This window comes from Rhinoraja longicauda, chromosome 23 (genome assembly GCF_053455715.1).
Source record: "Rhinoraja longicauda isolate Sanriku21f chromosome 23, sRhiLon1.1, whole genome shotgun sequence".
Lineage (NCBI taxonomy): Eukaryota > Metazoa > Chordata > Chondrichthyes > Rajiformes > Arhynchobatidae > Rhinoraja > Rhinoraja longicauda.
This window is the reverse complement of record NC_135975.1, coordinates 35,762,053-35,777,047: the sequence shown is the minus strand read 5'-3', so window position 1 is coordinate 35,777,047 and position 14,995 is coordinate 35,762,053. Positions and strand designations below refer to the sequence as shown.

The window sequence follows — 14,995 nt, the reverse complement described above, 5'->3', positions numbered from 1 at the left end:
TGATTTGTACCAGCATCTGCAGTTATTTTCTTACACTACTTAGCTTTTCTCAATAGGTTAACCCACTCATCCCAGAAATTAGCCTGGTGAGTTACTGTATGGACGACTTCCAGGACCACTGTATTCTTTCTTAAACATGGGGACCAAAACCAAGTGCAGAATTGCAGGTGTGGCTTCACCAGCACCCTGTAAAATTGTAATAAAGCTACCCTTTTTCTAAACTCCAACCCATTTGTAATTGATACAAATATGCCATTTGCCTTTGTATTTCACTCTTCTGCACGACTTTGCACTATCATATATTGCATAGAAACATAGAAAATAGGTGGAGGAGAAGGCCATTTGGCCCTTCGAGGCAGCACCGGCATTCATTGTGATCATGGCTGATCATCCACAATCAGTAACCCATGCCTGCCTTCTCCCCATATCCCTTTATTCTGCTAGCTCCTAGAGCTCTATCTAACTCTCTTTTAAATTCATCCAATGAATTGGCGTCTACTGCCTTCTGTGGCAAAGAATTCCACAAATTCGCAACTCTCTGGGTGATTTTTTTCCCTTTCATCTCAGTTTTAAACGGCCTCCCCTTTGTTCTTAGACTGTGGCCCCTGGTTCTGGACTCCCCCAACATTGGGAACATTTTTCCTGCATCTAGCTTGTCCAGTCCCTTTATTATTTTATATGTTTCTATAAGATGCCCTCTCATCCTTCTAAATTCCAGTGAATACAAGCCCAGTCTTTCCTCATATGACAGTCCCGCCATCCCGGGGATTAACCTCGTGAACCTAAGCTACACTGCCGCAATAGCAAGGATATCCTTCCTCAAATTATGAGACCAAAACTGCACACAATACTCCAGAGCTGCTGCTTCTTGCGTTTGAGGCAGCAGAAATTATGTAACGCCCTCCAGGCACTGTAGCCAGTGCAATGTGCTGTTGTCAAGGGCCGTGAGGTCTACCCCTCCACCAAGGGGGGCGGAGGACAGTGTAGTCGAAAATGACGTGCTGCGCTGTTTGCTGGTCTGCTCCACACATGCAGGCTGCTGATAAACGCAACCCCCAACGATGCATGTTGGGTACTCCAGATGTGGTCTCACCAGGGCCCTTTACAACTGCAGAAGGACATCTTTACTCCCAGACTCAAATCCTCTCGTTATGAAGGCCAACATGCCATTAGCACTCAAATCCTTTTGTTATGCCATATTGTCCACCATTTGTCAAGTTTTTGCCCACTATGTGATTGGAATAGAATGTAAGTACAATATCCTTATCCACATATTGTCTCATTATGTCGACAGCTAACTTAAACACCGAACATGTTGTACTAGGTCTTTAATATAAATAGTAACTGAAGGCAAGGAACCGAACCCCAGGGATTGTATCCTTCAAACCCGAAAAAGATCCTTATACCAATTCTGTGTTTTTTTGTGTGTGTGAACACTTCCTCCAATATCAATAACTCTTGTGCAAAACCTTTGATGTGACACTCTGTCAAATGTCTTTTTGGATGTTTATAAACATAGCACAAAAAGTAAGGAAATTTGTGTTTGGTAGATTATTTCTTTGTTGTAACAATGCTTCTTGGCAATAAATCTTATACCGTTGGAAAGCCTGTTTATTCCCCTTTTGAATGGTGCCACATTTGTAAGGAACATGCATTTGTGGGATGAGCAGCAGAGCTGAGTATATGGGTTGCGCCCATGAAAAATTTGCCAAATCTTCTCTGCCAATGCCAAACAGCTTATTCTGCTGTTGCTATTGACTCTTGTTTTGAACTTCTGGTACCACCAGGTGCTGACAATCAGGTGCCTGATTGGCACCTGATTGGCAGCATCTGTGAGCATGGGCCCTGCTACAGTGGTCAGTAGGTGTCTGTTCCAAGAATCGGCATGCCACGTTTGACTGGTCTGGATAGGGCCCGTGCGATAGGGCAACTTCAAGCTGGTGTTCCGCAAAACCAAGTTGCGGCATTATTTGGAGTGAGCCCTAGTACCATCTCCAAAGTGAAGGCCAAGTTCCATATAACGGGGGATGTCAGAGACAGGCCGCGAAGTGGGCGTCCCAAGAAGACGACACCCGAAGAAGACCGTTTCCTCACCCTTTCAGCACTTAGGAACCGTAGGCTGTCTTCTACAGATTTGCAGTCAAGGTTTGCAGGACGATATGGCCGACGGCTCTCTGCCCAGACAATTCGGAACAGACTGCACGCAGCCGATCTCCGGTCTCATAGGGCTGCCAGGAGGCCTGCCATGACTGCCCTTCACCGTCAGGCCCGTTTGCGCTGGTGTCGGCAACACGTGCACTGGAACCTGAACATGTGGAGGAACGTTATGTTCAGCGATGAGTCCAGATTCTGCCTACGGCAGTTGGATCATAGGGTCAAAGTGTGGAGAAGACGCGGAGAACGCTATGCTGATTGCTGCACCGATAGAGTAACATCTTTTGGTGGAGGCAGTGTGATGGTGTGGGGCGGCATCTCCCTCACTGGAAAAACGAGGCTTGTCATCATTGGAGGCAATTTCAATGCAGAGAGATATCGAGATGAGATTCTGCAACCAGTGGCAATCCCATATCTCCACAGTCTGGGACCGAACTCTATCCTTCAAGATGACAATGCTTGCCGCCACAGAGCAAGGTTTGGGAGTGGAGAGGATGGAATGGCCTGCCAGCAGTCCTGACCTCAACCCCATTGAACACTTGTGGGATCAGCTTGGGCGTGCTGTTCGTGCCAGAGTGACCAACACAACCACGTTGGCTGACTTGCGACAAATGCTGGTTGAAGAATGGGATGCCATCCCACAACAGTGTGTGACCAGGCTGGTGACCAGCATGAGGAGGAGGTGCCAGGCTGTTGTGGCTGTGTATGGTTCCTCCACACGCTACTAAGGCTCCTGTTTATTAAATGAATAAATTGTTAAATTGCCAATATGTCTTGTTTCTTCAGACTTCAATCATCCAATCCACCAAACAACACCGAACAAGAGTCAATGGCAGAATAAGCTGTTTAGAAACATAGAAACATAGAAAATAGGTGCAGGAGTAGGCCATTCGGCCCTTCGAGCCTGCACCGCCATTCAATATGATCATGGCTGATCATCCAGCTCAGTAGCCTGTACCTGCCTTCTCTCCATACCCCCTGATCCCTTTAGCAAAAAGGGCCACATCTAACTCCCTCTTTAAATATAGCCAATGAACTGGCCTCAACTACCTTCTGTGGAAGAGAATTCCACAGACTCACCACTCTCTGTGTGAAGAAATGTTTTCTCATCTCGGTCCTAAAAGACTTCCCCCTTATCCTTAAGCTGTGACCCCTGGTTCTGGACTCCCCCAACATCGGGAACAATCTTTCCGCATCTAGCCTCTCCAACCCCTTAAGAATTTTATATGTTTCTATAAGATCCCCCCTCAGTCTTCTAAATTCCAGCGAGTACAAGCCCAGTCTATCCAGTCTTTCATCATATGAAAGTCCCGCCATCCCAGGGATCAATCTGGTGAACCTTCTCTGCACTCCCTCTAAGGCAAGAACGTCTTTCCTCAGGTTAGGAGACCAAAACTGCACACAATACTCCAGGTGCGATCTCACCAAGGCCCTGTACAACTGCAGCAGAACCTCCCTGCTCCTAAACTCAAATCCTCTTGCTATGAATGCCAACATACCATTCGCTTTCCTCACTGCCTGCTGCACCTGCATGCTTGCTTTCAATGACTGGTGCACCATGACACCCAGGTCACGTTGCATCTCCCCTTCTCCCAATCGGTCACCATTCAGGTAATACTCTGCTTTCCTGTTCTTGCCGCCAAAGTGGATAACCTCACATTTATCCACATTATATTGCATCTGCCATGCATTTGCCCACTCGCCTAATCTATCCAAGTCACTCTGTAGCCTCCTAGCATCCTCCTCGCAGCTAACACTGCCACACAGCTTCGTGTCATCCGCAAACTTAGAGATGTTGCATTCAATTCCCTCGTCCAAATCATTAATATACACTGTAAATAACTGGGGTCCCAGCACTGAGCCTTGCGGTACCCCACTAGTCACTGCCTGCCATTCCGAAAAGGACCCGTTTATTCCTACTCTTTGCTTCCTGTCCACCAACCAATTTTCTATCCACCTCAACACTGAACCCTCAATACCGTGTGCTTTAAGTTTGTACACCAATCTCCTATGTGGGACCTTGTCGAAGGCCTTCTGAAAGTCCAGATATAACACATCGACTGGTTCTCCCTTATCCACTCTACTAGTTACATCCTCGAAAATTCTATAAGATTCGTCAGACATGATTTGCCTTTGGTAAATCCATGCTGACTTTGTCCGATGATTTCACCACTTTCCAAATGTGATGCTATCACATCTTTAATAACTGACTCTAGCATTTTCCCCACTACCGATGTTAGGCTAACTGGTCTATAATTCCCCGTTTTCTCTCTCCCTCCCTTTTTAAAAAGTGGGGTTACATTAGCTACCCTCCAGTCCTCAGGAACTACTCCAGAATCTAAAGAGTTTTGAAAAATTACCACTAATGCATCCACTATTTCTGAGGCTACTTCCTTAAGCACTCTGGGATGCAGCCTATCTGGCCCTGGGGATTTATCTGCCTTTAATCCATTTAATTTACCTAACACCACTTCCCGACTAACCTGGATTTCCCTCAGTTCCTCCATCTCATTAGACCCCCGGTCCCCCGCTATTTCCGGCAGACGGTTTATGTCTTCCTTAGTGAAGACAGAACCAAACTATTTGTTCAATTGGTCTGCCATCTCCTTGTTCCCTATGATCAATTCCCCTGTTTCCGACTGCAAGGGACCTACATTTGTCTTAACTAATCTTTTTCTCTTGACATATCTATAAAAGCTTTTGCAGTCAGTTTTTATGTTCCTTGCCAGTTTTCCCTCATAATCTATTTTCCCTTTCCTAATTAAGCCCTTTGTCCTCCTCTGCTGGACTCTGAATTTCTTCCAGTCCTCTGGAATGGTACTTTTTCTTGCTAATCTGTATGCTTCATCTTTTGTTTTAATACTATCCTTGATTTCCCTTGTTAGCCACGGATGCACTACCTTTCCTGGTTTGTTCTTTTGCCAAACTGGGATGAACACTTGTAGTTCATCCATGCGACCTTTAAATGCCTTCCATTGTATGTCCACCGTCAACCCTTTCAGCATCAATCGCCAGTCTATCTTGGACAATTCACGCCTCGGCATTGGCAGAGAAGATTTGGCAGATTTTTCATGGGCGCAACCCACATACTCGGCTCTGCTGCTCATCCCACAAATGCATGTTCCTTACAAATGTGGCACCATTTAAAAGGGAAATGAACAGGCTTTCCAACGGTATAAGATTTATTGCCAAGAAGCATTGTTACAACAAAGAAATAATCTACCAAACACAAATTTCCTTACTTTTTGTGCTATGTTTATATATGCTATATGCAAGTTTCAAAATTGTTTTTCTCTTTTCTGTTCACTGCTAGTTCCTGAAATATTCCTAATCTACACTGCTTGTTACATCATAAAATAATAGCCAAGCAAATTTGTTCGACTTGATTTGCCATTCATAAACCGCATTGATGCCAAAGCTTTTTCAAAATGATAATCTTTGATTGTTGACTCGAGTGTCTTGTCAACAATAGATGTAAAAGTAGCCTACAGTTCCCTACATTTTTTTTCTTCCTTCCTTGTTAACCAAGAGAGGCACATATATTCTTTTACAATCTGCTAGTGCCTCCCAGAATTCGGTGACTTTTGAAAAACTTAATTTAATATACCCAGTATCTTTGCAGCTAAATCCTTTAAACTCCCCTAATGCAGGGCATCAGGTTCAGGTGATTTGTCTAATTCTAATCTTACCTATTTTTCTCATAAACTTTGTCATTGGGATTTTCATATGTTTTTCTAAGCTATTTGTCCTTTTTTTGTAAACTAGCATCCGCAGTTCCTTGTATCTTCCTTGAAACTAGCTCCCTTGACCTCCCTTTACCGTTTGTTATATTATGCAAGTTTCAAATTTGCTTTTTTCTCTTTTGTTCACTGCTGATTCCTAATTCTTTGGTGTAGTCCTTGTTGCTTTGCATGCCTTACCTTTTGATTAACATGAGTCCTGACCTGTTCACCGTGAATGATTTCTCTTTCTTATGGAGTCCCTATTTCTAGAATAAATTTTGCTGTGCTATGAGCTAGCTGTTTAAATATCTGCCACGCTTCATCCACTGGCCTATTTCTTAGCTTATTTATCGAGTTCACTCTCTCGAAATTTGTGAAATTAATTCAGAGCTGTGCTGGTGGTGAAGGTGATACAAACTAATAGTTCAGTTAAAACGTGATAATGAAATGTTGAGTAACATGCCGTGGTTGGTGCATGTTACCAGTTTCCATGTCAAAGGATTGAGTGCTCAGGCATTGAATTAGCAAAGGCATTTAATTTATTTAGTGCTTTAAACACTCCAAATGTTTCTAAGTAATTATATTTCCTCTGCAAAGGGCACACAACTGTTGGTGTGAAATAAGTGTATTGTTAATACTCGTACGAAATACTATGGGTAGACATAAAATGCTGGAGTAACTCAGTGGACAGACAGGCAGCTTCTCTGGAGAGAAGGGATGGAGGACGTTTCGGGTTGAGACCCTTCTTCAGACTGACCCGAAATGTCATCCATTCCTGCTCTCTACGCCTGCCTGTCCCGCTGAATTACTCCAGCATTTTGTGTCTATCTTCGGTTTAAACCAGCATCTACAGTTGAAGGAAAAAGAGTTAATTAACCCAATAATCAGAATGCTTATGGCCTGAGTATTTTTTGTTTATTTCTCCAAAATTTGCAATTATTTCACTTTTGTTTGTGAGACCTTTCCATGACCAAATTGGCTGCTGTATTTTACCACATTTAAAGAGAGGTTATGTTCAAGCTGAAAGGGGAATGGTGTGAAATGCAGGTTATTCCCCATATAAATAATGGAGTGAGGAATACACAACTGTTTCTGATTCTGGTATCCAAGAATAGTCATTGCAACATACTGTTATTTGTGCCTCTGATTAGTGTAGAGAAGTTCTGAAGGGGCTATCCGCTTAAAAACAGAGAGAGGCCAATGTTGTCAGCTATTGCATCAGCCAGCCGCAATGATTTTTGCCATAGAAGCAGTATCCCTGCTAGCGCCTTACTAGTGGTAATTAGGATTGCATTTGCATTTTGGTGAAGAAGTCACAAGTCATGATGGAGCAGTGATGCAAATGAAATACACTATATTGAGGTTTGAGGATGATTAGCAAAGATCTACTTGAGAAGCTTGGTTTGTGCTCTATATTTCATCTCCAAGTTGAGGGAGACATTTAAATCTTAAAATTCGGGAAGATCCATGGATCTTCCATTTATTTTAATTCTTCGATGAATGTTGTGCACTGCATAAAGATTTTGCTCTTGGGGAATTGCTTATTCATAATATAAAAGAATTGTTATGCTCATACAGAAGTCTACAATTGTTTTAAATTCTCCATGGACACTCCAAAGACGTACAGGTATGTAGGTTAATTGGCTGGGTAAATGTAAAAATTGTCCCTAGTGGGTGTAGGATAGTGTTAATGTACGGGGATCGCTGGGCGGCACGGACTTGGAGGGGCGAAAAGGCCTGTTTCCGGCTGTATATATATGATATGATATGATATGATTATCCATGAACTAGTTGAAAAGTTTAAAAAAAAACATTTTACTTCAATTACCTCTACCATATACCTACCACATTTGTGCTTTAAAAAAAATGTTGCTTCTCAGGATCTTTCCTCTCTCGCCTTCAATCTATGTCCTTTGGTTTTTGATCTCTCTACTCTGGGTAAAAGACTGTGCATTTACCCTATCTATTCCTCTCAAGATCACCTCTCATCCTCCTGTGCTTCAAGGAATAAAGTCCTAACCTGCTCAACCACTCCCTATAGCTCAGGCCCTCGAGTCCTCATGAATCTTCTCTGCATCCTTTTCAGCTTGACAACATCTTTCCTATAACAGGGTGACCAAAACTGAACACGATATTCTAAATGTGGCCTCACCAATGGTTTGTACAACTGTAACATGACCTTCCAACTTCCTTGCTCAATACTCTGACTAATATGATGAAAGCCACCATGACCACGCTATCTACCTGTGATGCGACTTTCAAGGAATTATGTACCTACTCCACAACAATCCCCAGAGTCCTGCCATTCACTGTGTAGGTCCTGTGCTAATTCGACTTCCCAAAAGCAACACCTCACACTTCTCTGTATTGAACTCCATCAACCATTCCTCAGACCACCAGCCCAACTGATCAAGATCCTGTTGCAATTTTGACAACCATTTTAACAATCGACAATACAACCTACTTTAGTGTCATCTGCAAACTTATCATGCCTTGCATGTTCTCATCCATTAACAAACAGCAATGGGCCCAGCACCAAATCCTGAAACACTAGTCACAGGACTCCAGTAAAAAAAAAAAACTTTCTACCATCACCTTTTGCTTCCTTCCATTAAGCCAATTTTCTATCCAGTCAACTATCTCATTGTGAAATGCATATACCTTTCAACCTGCATCAACCGTTTTGGTCACTTCTTCAAAAACTCTTATCAGGTTCATGAGACACTATCTCCCATGTCCTAAACCATGCTGACTGTCCCTAATCAGTCCTTGTCCATCTAAATGCATGTGTGTATTATCCCTCTGAATATTGTATAATAACTTTTCAAACACAGATGTTAGACTCACTGGCCTATAGTCCCAGGTTTCCCCTGAAGCCCTTCTTAAATAGTGGCACACCATTTGTTCTAGCACTTCACCCGTATTGAATGACTTAAATCTCAGCCAGGGCACCTGCAATTTCATCTTTAGCTTTCCACAGGGTGCTCGGTTCCAGTGCATTCAGAAAGTATTCAGACCCCTTCACTTTTTCCACATTTTGTTACGTTACAGCCTTATTTTAAAATTGATTAAATTCATTTTTTTAATCATCAATCTACACACAATAACCCATAATAAAAAAGTGAAAACAGGTGTTTAGAAATCTTATTCTTGACCAGGGCCTCAATTTCTTGTGTCATCCAAGCTTCTTTATGCCCATCTACCTTGCCCTTCACTCAAACAGGAACATGCATGTCCTGGACTCTTGAAAGTCAGCACACTTTTAAAAACATCCTACTTTCTGGATATTCCTTTTCCTTCAAACAACCTGCTCCAATTATCTTTAGTGAGTTCCTGTCTTATACCTTAAGTTGGCTTTGTCCCAATTTAGAATTTTAACATGTGGGCCCGCTCTGTCCATAATTAGGTTTAAGTTAATCCATAATTAACTTAAACCTAATAGAACAGTGATCGCTGGTCCAAAAGACTCACCACAAACAAAGAAAATAGGTGCAGGAGTAGGCCATTCTGCCCTTTGAGCCAGCACCCCCATTCAATATAATCATGGCTGATCATCCAAAATCAGTACCCTGTTCCTGCTTTTGCCCCATATCCCTTGATTCCATTAGCCCTAAGAGCTATATCTAACTCTCCCTTGAAAACATCCAGTGAATTGGCCTCCACTGCCTTCTGTGGCAGAAAATTCCACAGATTCACAACTCTGGATGAAAATGTTTTTTCTCATCTCAGTCCGAAATGGCCTACCTCTTATTCTTAAGCTGTGATCCCTGGTTCTGGACTCCCCAACATTGGGAACACTTTTCCTGCATCTAGTCTGTCCAATCTTAAGAATTTTATATGCTTCTATAAGATCTCCGCTCATCCTTCTAATTTCCAGTGAATTCCCACTTCATTCCCTTGCCCCTCCCAGTTTCCTAAAACTTGATCAAACGTGGCCCTCCTCCATGTGGGGCCCTCTACATATTGCCTGAGGAATCTTTCCAGAACACGTTTGACAAATACTGCCCCGCCTAAACCTTTTGCACTGTGACATTCCTATTCAATATTGGGAAAATGTGCTTGTCAATTGTATATTTAGTTATTAATGTAACAATATTTGAATTTTCTCCTTGTAACTCTAGATTTCTTCTGGGTTCTCTGAGTAGGTCACACACGGGGTGTTGGGTATATAGAGCTACCTTCCAAAATAAATGGCAGAGGCAGGTACAATTGCAATGCTTAAAAGGCATTTGGACTGGTTCATGGGTTGGAAAGATAGAGGGAAATGAGCCAAATGGGACCAGCTCAGGAAGGTACTTTGTTTTGCATGGATGATGTGGGCCAATGGGCCTGTTTCCATGCTATATACTCTGGATTCTTGCCACATTCCAAAACTGAATGTGATGGTATGTTAATCTCATCAAGGCTGAGAAGGCATTCCGAAGAAGGGTCTTGACCTGAAGCATCACCTATCCATGTTCTCCAGCGATGCTGCCTGAACTGCTGTATTATTCAACCAGCTGTGTTAATCTGTGTCCTTTTGTGACCACTGAAATAGTTTTTAGTGAGGAGGCGAGTGGCGGAATAGACAATAGACAATAGGTGCAGGAGGAGGCCATTCGGCCCTTCGAGCCAGCACCGCCATTCAATGTGATCATGGCTGATCATTCTCAATCAGTACCCCGTTCCTGCCTTCTCCCCATACCCCCTGACTCCGCTATCCTTAAGAGCTCTATCTAGCTCTCTCTTGAATGCATTCAGAGAATTGACCTCCACTGCCTTCTGAGGCAGAGAATTCCACAGATTCACAACTCTCACAGAAAATGTTTTTCCTCATCTCAGTTCTAAATGGCCTACCCCTTATTCTTAAACTGTGGCCCCTTGTTCTGGACTCCCCCAACATTGGGAACATGTTTCCTGCCTCTAACGTGTCCAACCCCTTAATAATCTTATACGTTTCAATAAGATCTCATCTAAAATTAGAGTGCATGGTATTGGGGGTAGGGTACTGACATGGATAGAAAATTGGTTGGCAGACAGGAAACAAAGAGTAGGGATAAATGGGTCCCTTTCAGAATGGCAGGCAGTGACTACTGGGGTACCGCAAGACTCAGTGCTGGGACCACAAATTTTTACAATATTAATTAATGACTTAGATGAAGGGATTAAAAGTAACATTAGCAAATTTACAGATAACACAAAGCTGGGTGGCAGTGTGAAGTGTGATGACGATCCTCTGCGGATGCAGGGTGACTTGGACAGTTTGTATGAGTGGGCAGATGCATGGCAGATGCAGTTTCATGTGGATAAATGTGAGGTTATCCAGTTTGGTGGTTAGAACAGGAAGGCAGAAGGATGTCAAATTAGGAAAAGGGGAAGTACGATGAGATCTGGGTGTCGTAGTTCATCAGTCACTGAAAGTAAGCATGCAGGTACAGCAGGCAGTGAAGAAAGCGACTGGGCTTTTATATTGTGGAATTTAGAAGGATGAGAGGGGATCTTATTGAAACATATGATTATTAAGGGATTGGACACGCTAGAGGCAGGAAACATGTTCCCGATGTTGGGGGAGTCCTGAACCAGGGGCCACAGTTTAAGAATAACGGGTAGGCCATTTAGAACGGAGATGAAGAAAATCTTTTTCACTCAAGAGTTGTGAAGCAGTGGAACTCTCTGCCTCAGAAGGCAGTGGAGGCCAATTCTCTGGATGCTTTCAAGAGAGAGTTAGATCTTAATGATAACAGAGTCAAGGGATATGGGGAGAAGGCAGGAACGGGGTACTGATTGTTATTTGATCAGCCATGATCACATTGAATGGCGATGCTGGCAGGAAGGGCCGAAGGGCCTACTCCTGCACCTATTGTCTATTTAATATATCCATGTCTTCTCACACACTTAGTATCTTTCCGCACCCCCTCCTGCCCCATCTGCCCATAACCCACGAGCGCCTTCCACTAGGTTCCCTATTCCGTTCTCTCACTGTTCCCATTTCTTCCCCATTCTCCTTTTTATCAGGTTCCAATATCTGCAGCCGTTTAGTGTCTCTTATTATTATCTCTCTGCCTCACATTTCACCCTTCTTTTCCCCTGCTGACTCCATTTGCCTCAGTTGGGTGTACCTATCAACTGCTTGTTTTCGCCCCACATTTCCCCTTGCCGCTTTATACAGGTAATTTTCCTTTTCGGCCTCAAACACCTGAGATGTTACAGCAGTTTGTTTTTAATGTCAGATTGTTTACTTGTGTCTATTACCCCTTCCATTCTGTTTGTCAAATCTAGGATGCACAGCTTGACGACTATCCCACGATATTACCGTTTGAAGGGGGAGAATTGTTCCTTGTACCACCTGGATCTATCAGCCTATCATCCCTCCCCTCAGTTTGGTCCAGCTATGACCTACTGGTCCCTGACTCTACCCACACCTTCTCTCTCTTTTCCAGATGAATTACCTTATTTTATCTCTGCAAGTGAGATGCTTTAACACACAATATAAATAAAATACTGACCCACACCAATTACTACCAAATAATTTCTTGTAACAGTGATACGGTATGCAGAAAAATGTGCATACATTTTTCCATTATTTAATCATGTGTATTCTGAATATTCTATCTCTGCAAGTCAGATTTACCTAGTTCAGAAAATATAATTTGGAGATAAGAAAATGTGTGAGAGTATATATGAAGTTTGTACTTTAACTTGTATGATAATATGCAATGATAGGCAACTCCGGACTGTCAAAGCAGCCACAGCCAGACATAAAACCAGCTTTTTTTCCCCACGAGTGATAGTTCTACCCAATAACCAAAGTCTGTAGTCTCTTTTTTGCTCTGGTTTATTTTCACCCACATGTTTAGACCGTAATGGTGTATCCTTATTGTTTTGCTGTGTTTATGCTTTATTCTTAATTGTTAACTGTATGTTTGTGTTGTCATTTGTGAGTGGAGCACCAAGGCACATTCCTTGTATATGCATACTTGGCTAATAAACATATTCATTCATTCATAACACAAATAAGAATTAGAGCTTAAAAGAATGAAAATTGAAGGACATTTTTGAAGCCATCTTTATCAAAGATTTAGTCCATGTTGCCCATGTTGTTACATATATTAGTGGGCACAGATTTTGTCTTTGTGATGTTTCCAATTTAAGTAAGGTAACATTTGAACTACTTTACTCACTGAAAACATCTTTGAACTTGAGAGTTATTTGACTAATAGTAGCTCTGTTAATATGTAGCAATTTTCAAATTACTATTTATAATTCTTAGGAGATTGTGATTTGCATACTTTATGTGCAGGTGAGTCTCACTGTACCTCCTAATGATACTAATTGAACTTGATGTTAATGTTTAATTTTAGGCTTCTCTAAAGTGGAAGATTTCATGGAAAAGATGAAAAAATTTAAGCGTCGGCTTTCCTTAACTTTGCGTGGCAGCCAAACAATTGATGAGTCTCTATCGGAGCTTGCAGAGCAAATGACTGTGGAAGAGAACAGCAGTAAAGACAATGGTGAGTTATTTTTGTCAAATGTTAAATGAGCACTCCAAATTACTACAAATGTGTTTTACTGTTGGGACTGTTGCAAGCTTCACTTTTAAATTGATAAATGCTGCACTTTTATGTCAAGTACTTTCGAAAATGTAAAGACTTCAAATTTATATGATTAAAAGAACCAGAATTATTGAATTTAAGTTTATAATTCTGTTTGGTAATATTTTCACTGATCCTAAGATTCTGGGTACATCCACTCTCCATGTAAATTTCGGCATCTTGTTATTTTCTGAAGCTCATAGTTTTCTGTAGAGGTAGGTTCCAGTTGATTGGAAGTGAGATATCTTTTACCAATTAAGTATTACTGGCAGTTGGAGATTTTGAAGGTCAGTTCTATATTCCTCATTTGAAAAAAACATAATCATTGCAATTCTGCTTTCTACATTACTGGAAGGATGTGGAGGTGTTGAATAGGATAGGATGCAGAAAAGGTTCCATGGGAAGTTGCCTGGATTAGAAAATATTAGCTATCAGGAGAGGTTGGACCAACTGAAATTGCGCCCAGTGGCCTGTCAGAAGCTGGATGACAACCTGATGGAAGTATATAAAATTATTTGAGACATGGATTGGGGTGGATAGTCAGTTTCCTTTCCAAAGGTGGAAATGTCAAATACTCAGAGGCGCATCGCCTTAGAAGGAAGAAACTTTAAAGGAGATTTTTGTTGCAAGGTAATTTTTACACAGAGATTAGTAGGTCTTGGCATATGTGACCAGGGGAGATGTGGAAGCAGATATGCTAAGAACATTGAAGAGGCATTTAAACAATACACGTAAATCGGCAGGAAATGGAAGAATACAGACCATGTGTGACAAAATGGGATTAGTTTAAATTTACATTATGGTCAACACAGATATCATGGGCTAAAGGGCCTTTTCCTGTGCTGTACTATTCTATATTCTAATGCCCTACTATTTGCAACCCAAAACCGATAAAGAAGCGCACTGGTCCCCTCCAGGTTATGAACCCAACTTACGAAAGCTCTGCTTCCAATACCATTATCCCAAACAAACTCATCTCCAACCTGGAGTCAGCACTCCGCTCTGCAAATGGCTGGAGGAACTCAATGTGTCGAGCAGCATCTGTGGAGGCAGATGGATAGTAGAGGATTAGGTTGAGAGCATGTATCCTGATGCCTCTACATATGCACCTTGACACGTTGAGTATCCCAGAAGTATGTTTGATCGTAATGCCATGGTGCATAGGACTGTGGTTGTGATCTGCCTAAAGTCTGTATTTTGCAGTCATGTCGCTGTCCCTTATTTTACGTTTAATGTACTGGATGCCAAAGCTTTAACCTAAAGTATTAGAATATATTGGTTTTATTACTCTTTCTTCAATAAATACCATTGCATTTTTTGAGTCATTATGCAACATCATTAATAAAATGTTCTAGGAGTGTCTGGTTTAAGGAGCAAAGTTTTGGGGGCGGCAGAGGTTTAGAAGACATTTAACTGAAGTATAAGTAAGTACAAAATGTGACGTGCAAGTAGACTGTTTTGGATGGTAGTTTATGATGGTGTACAAAAAGTATTTAATTTTATTCACCAAAGTGGAAGCAGCACAAGTGTGGGGAATGAAACCCAGCA

At 42.0% G+C, this 14,995-nt stretch overlaps 1 protein-coding gene across 3 annotated transcripts in view; it reads left to right on the top strand.

Moving 5' to 3' along the window:
* cdk17 (cyclin dependent kinase 17) overlaps positions 1–14,995 on the top strand; it is a 193,499-nt gene that overhangs the window by 88,975 nt on the left and 89,529 nt on the right. For all 3 annotated transcript variants that reach the window (XM_078420056.1, XM_078420053.1, XM_078420054.1), the window contains exon 3: positions 13,217–13,366. In XM_078420056.1, coding sequence (XP_078276182.1) covers positions 13,240–13,366 — 127 coding nt within the window. In that variant the 5' untranslated portion in view covers positions 13,217–13,239. The remainder of the gene's footprint in view (positions 1–13,216; positions 13,367–14,995) is intronic.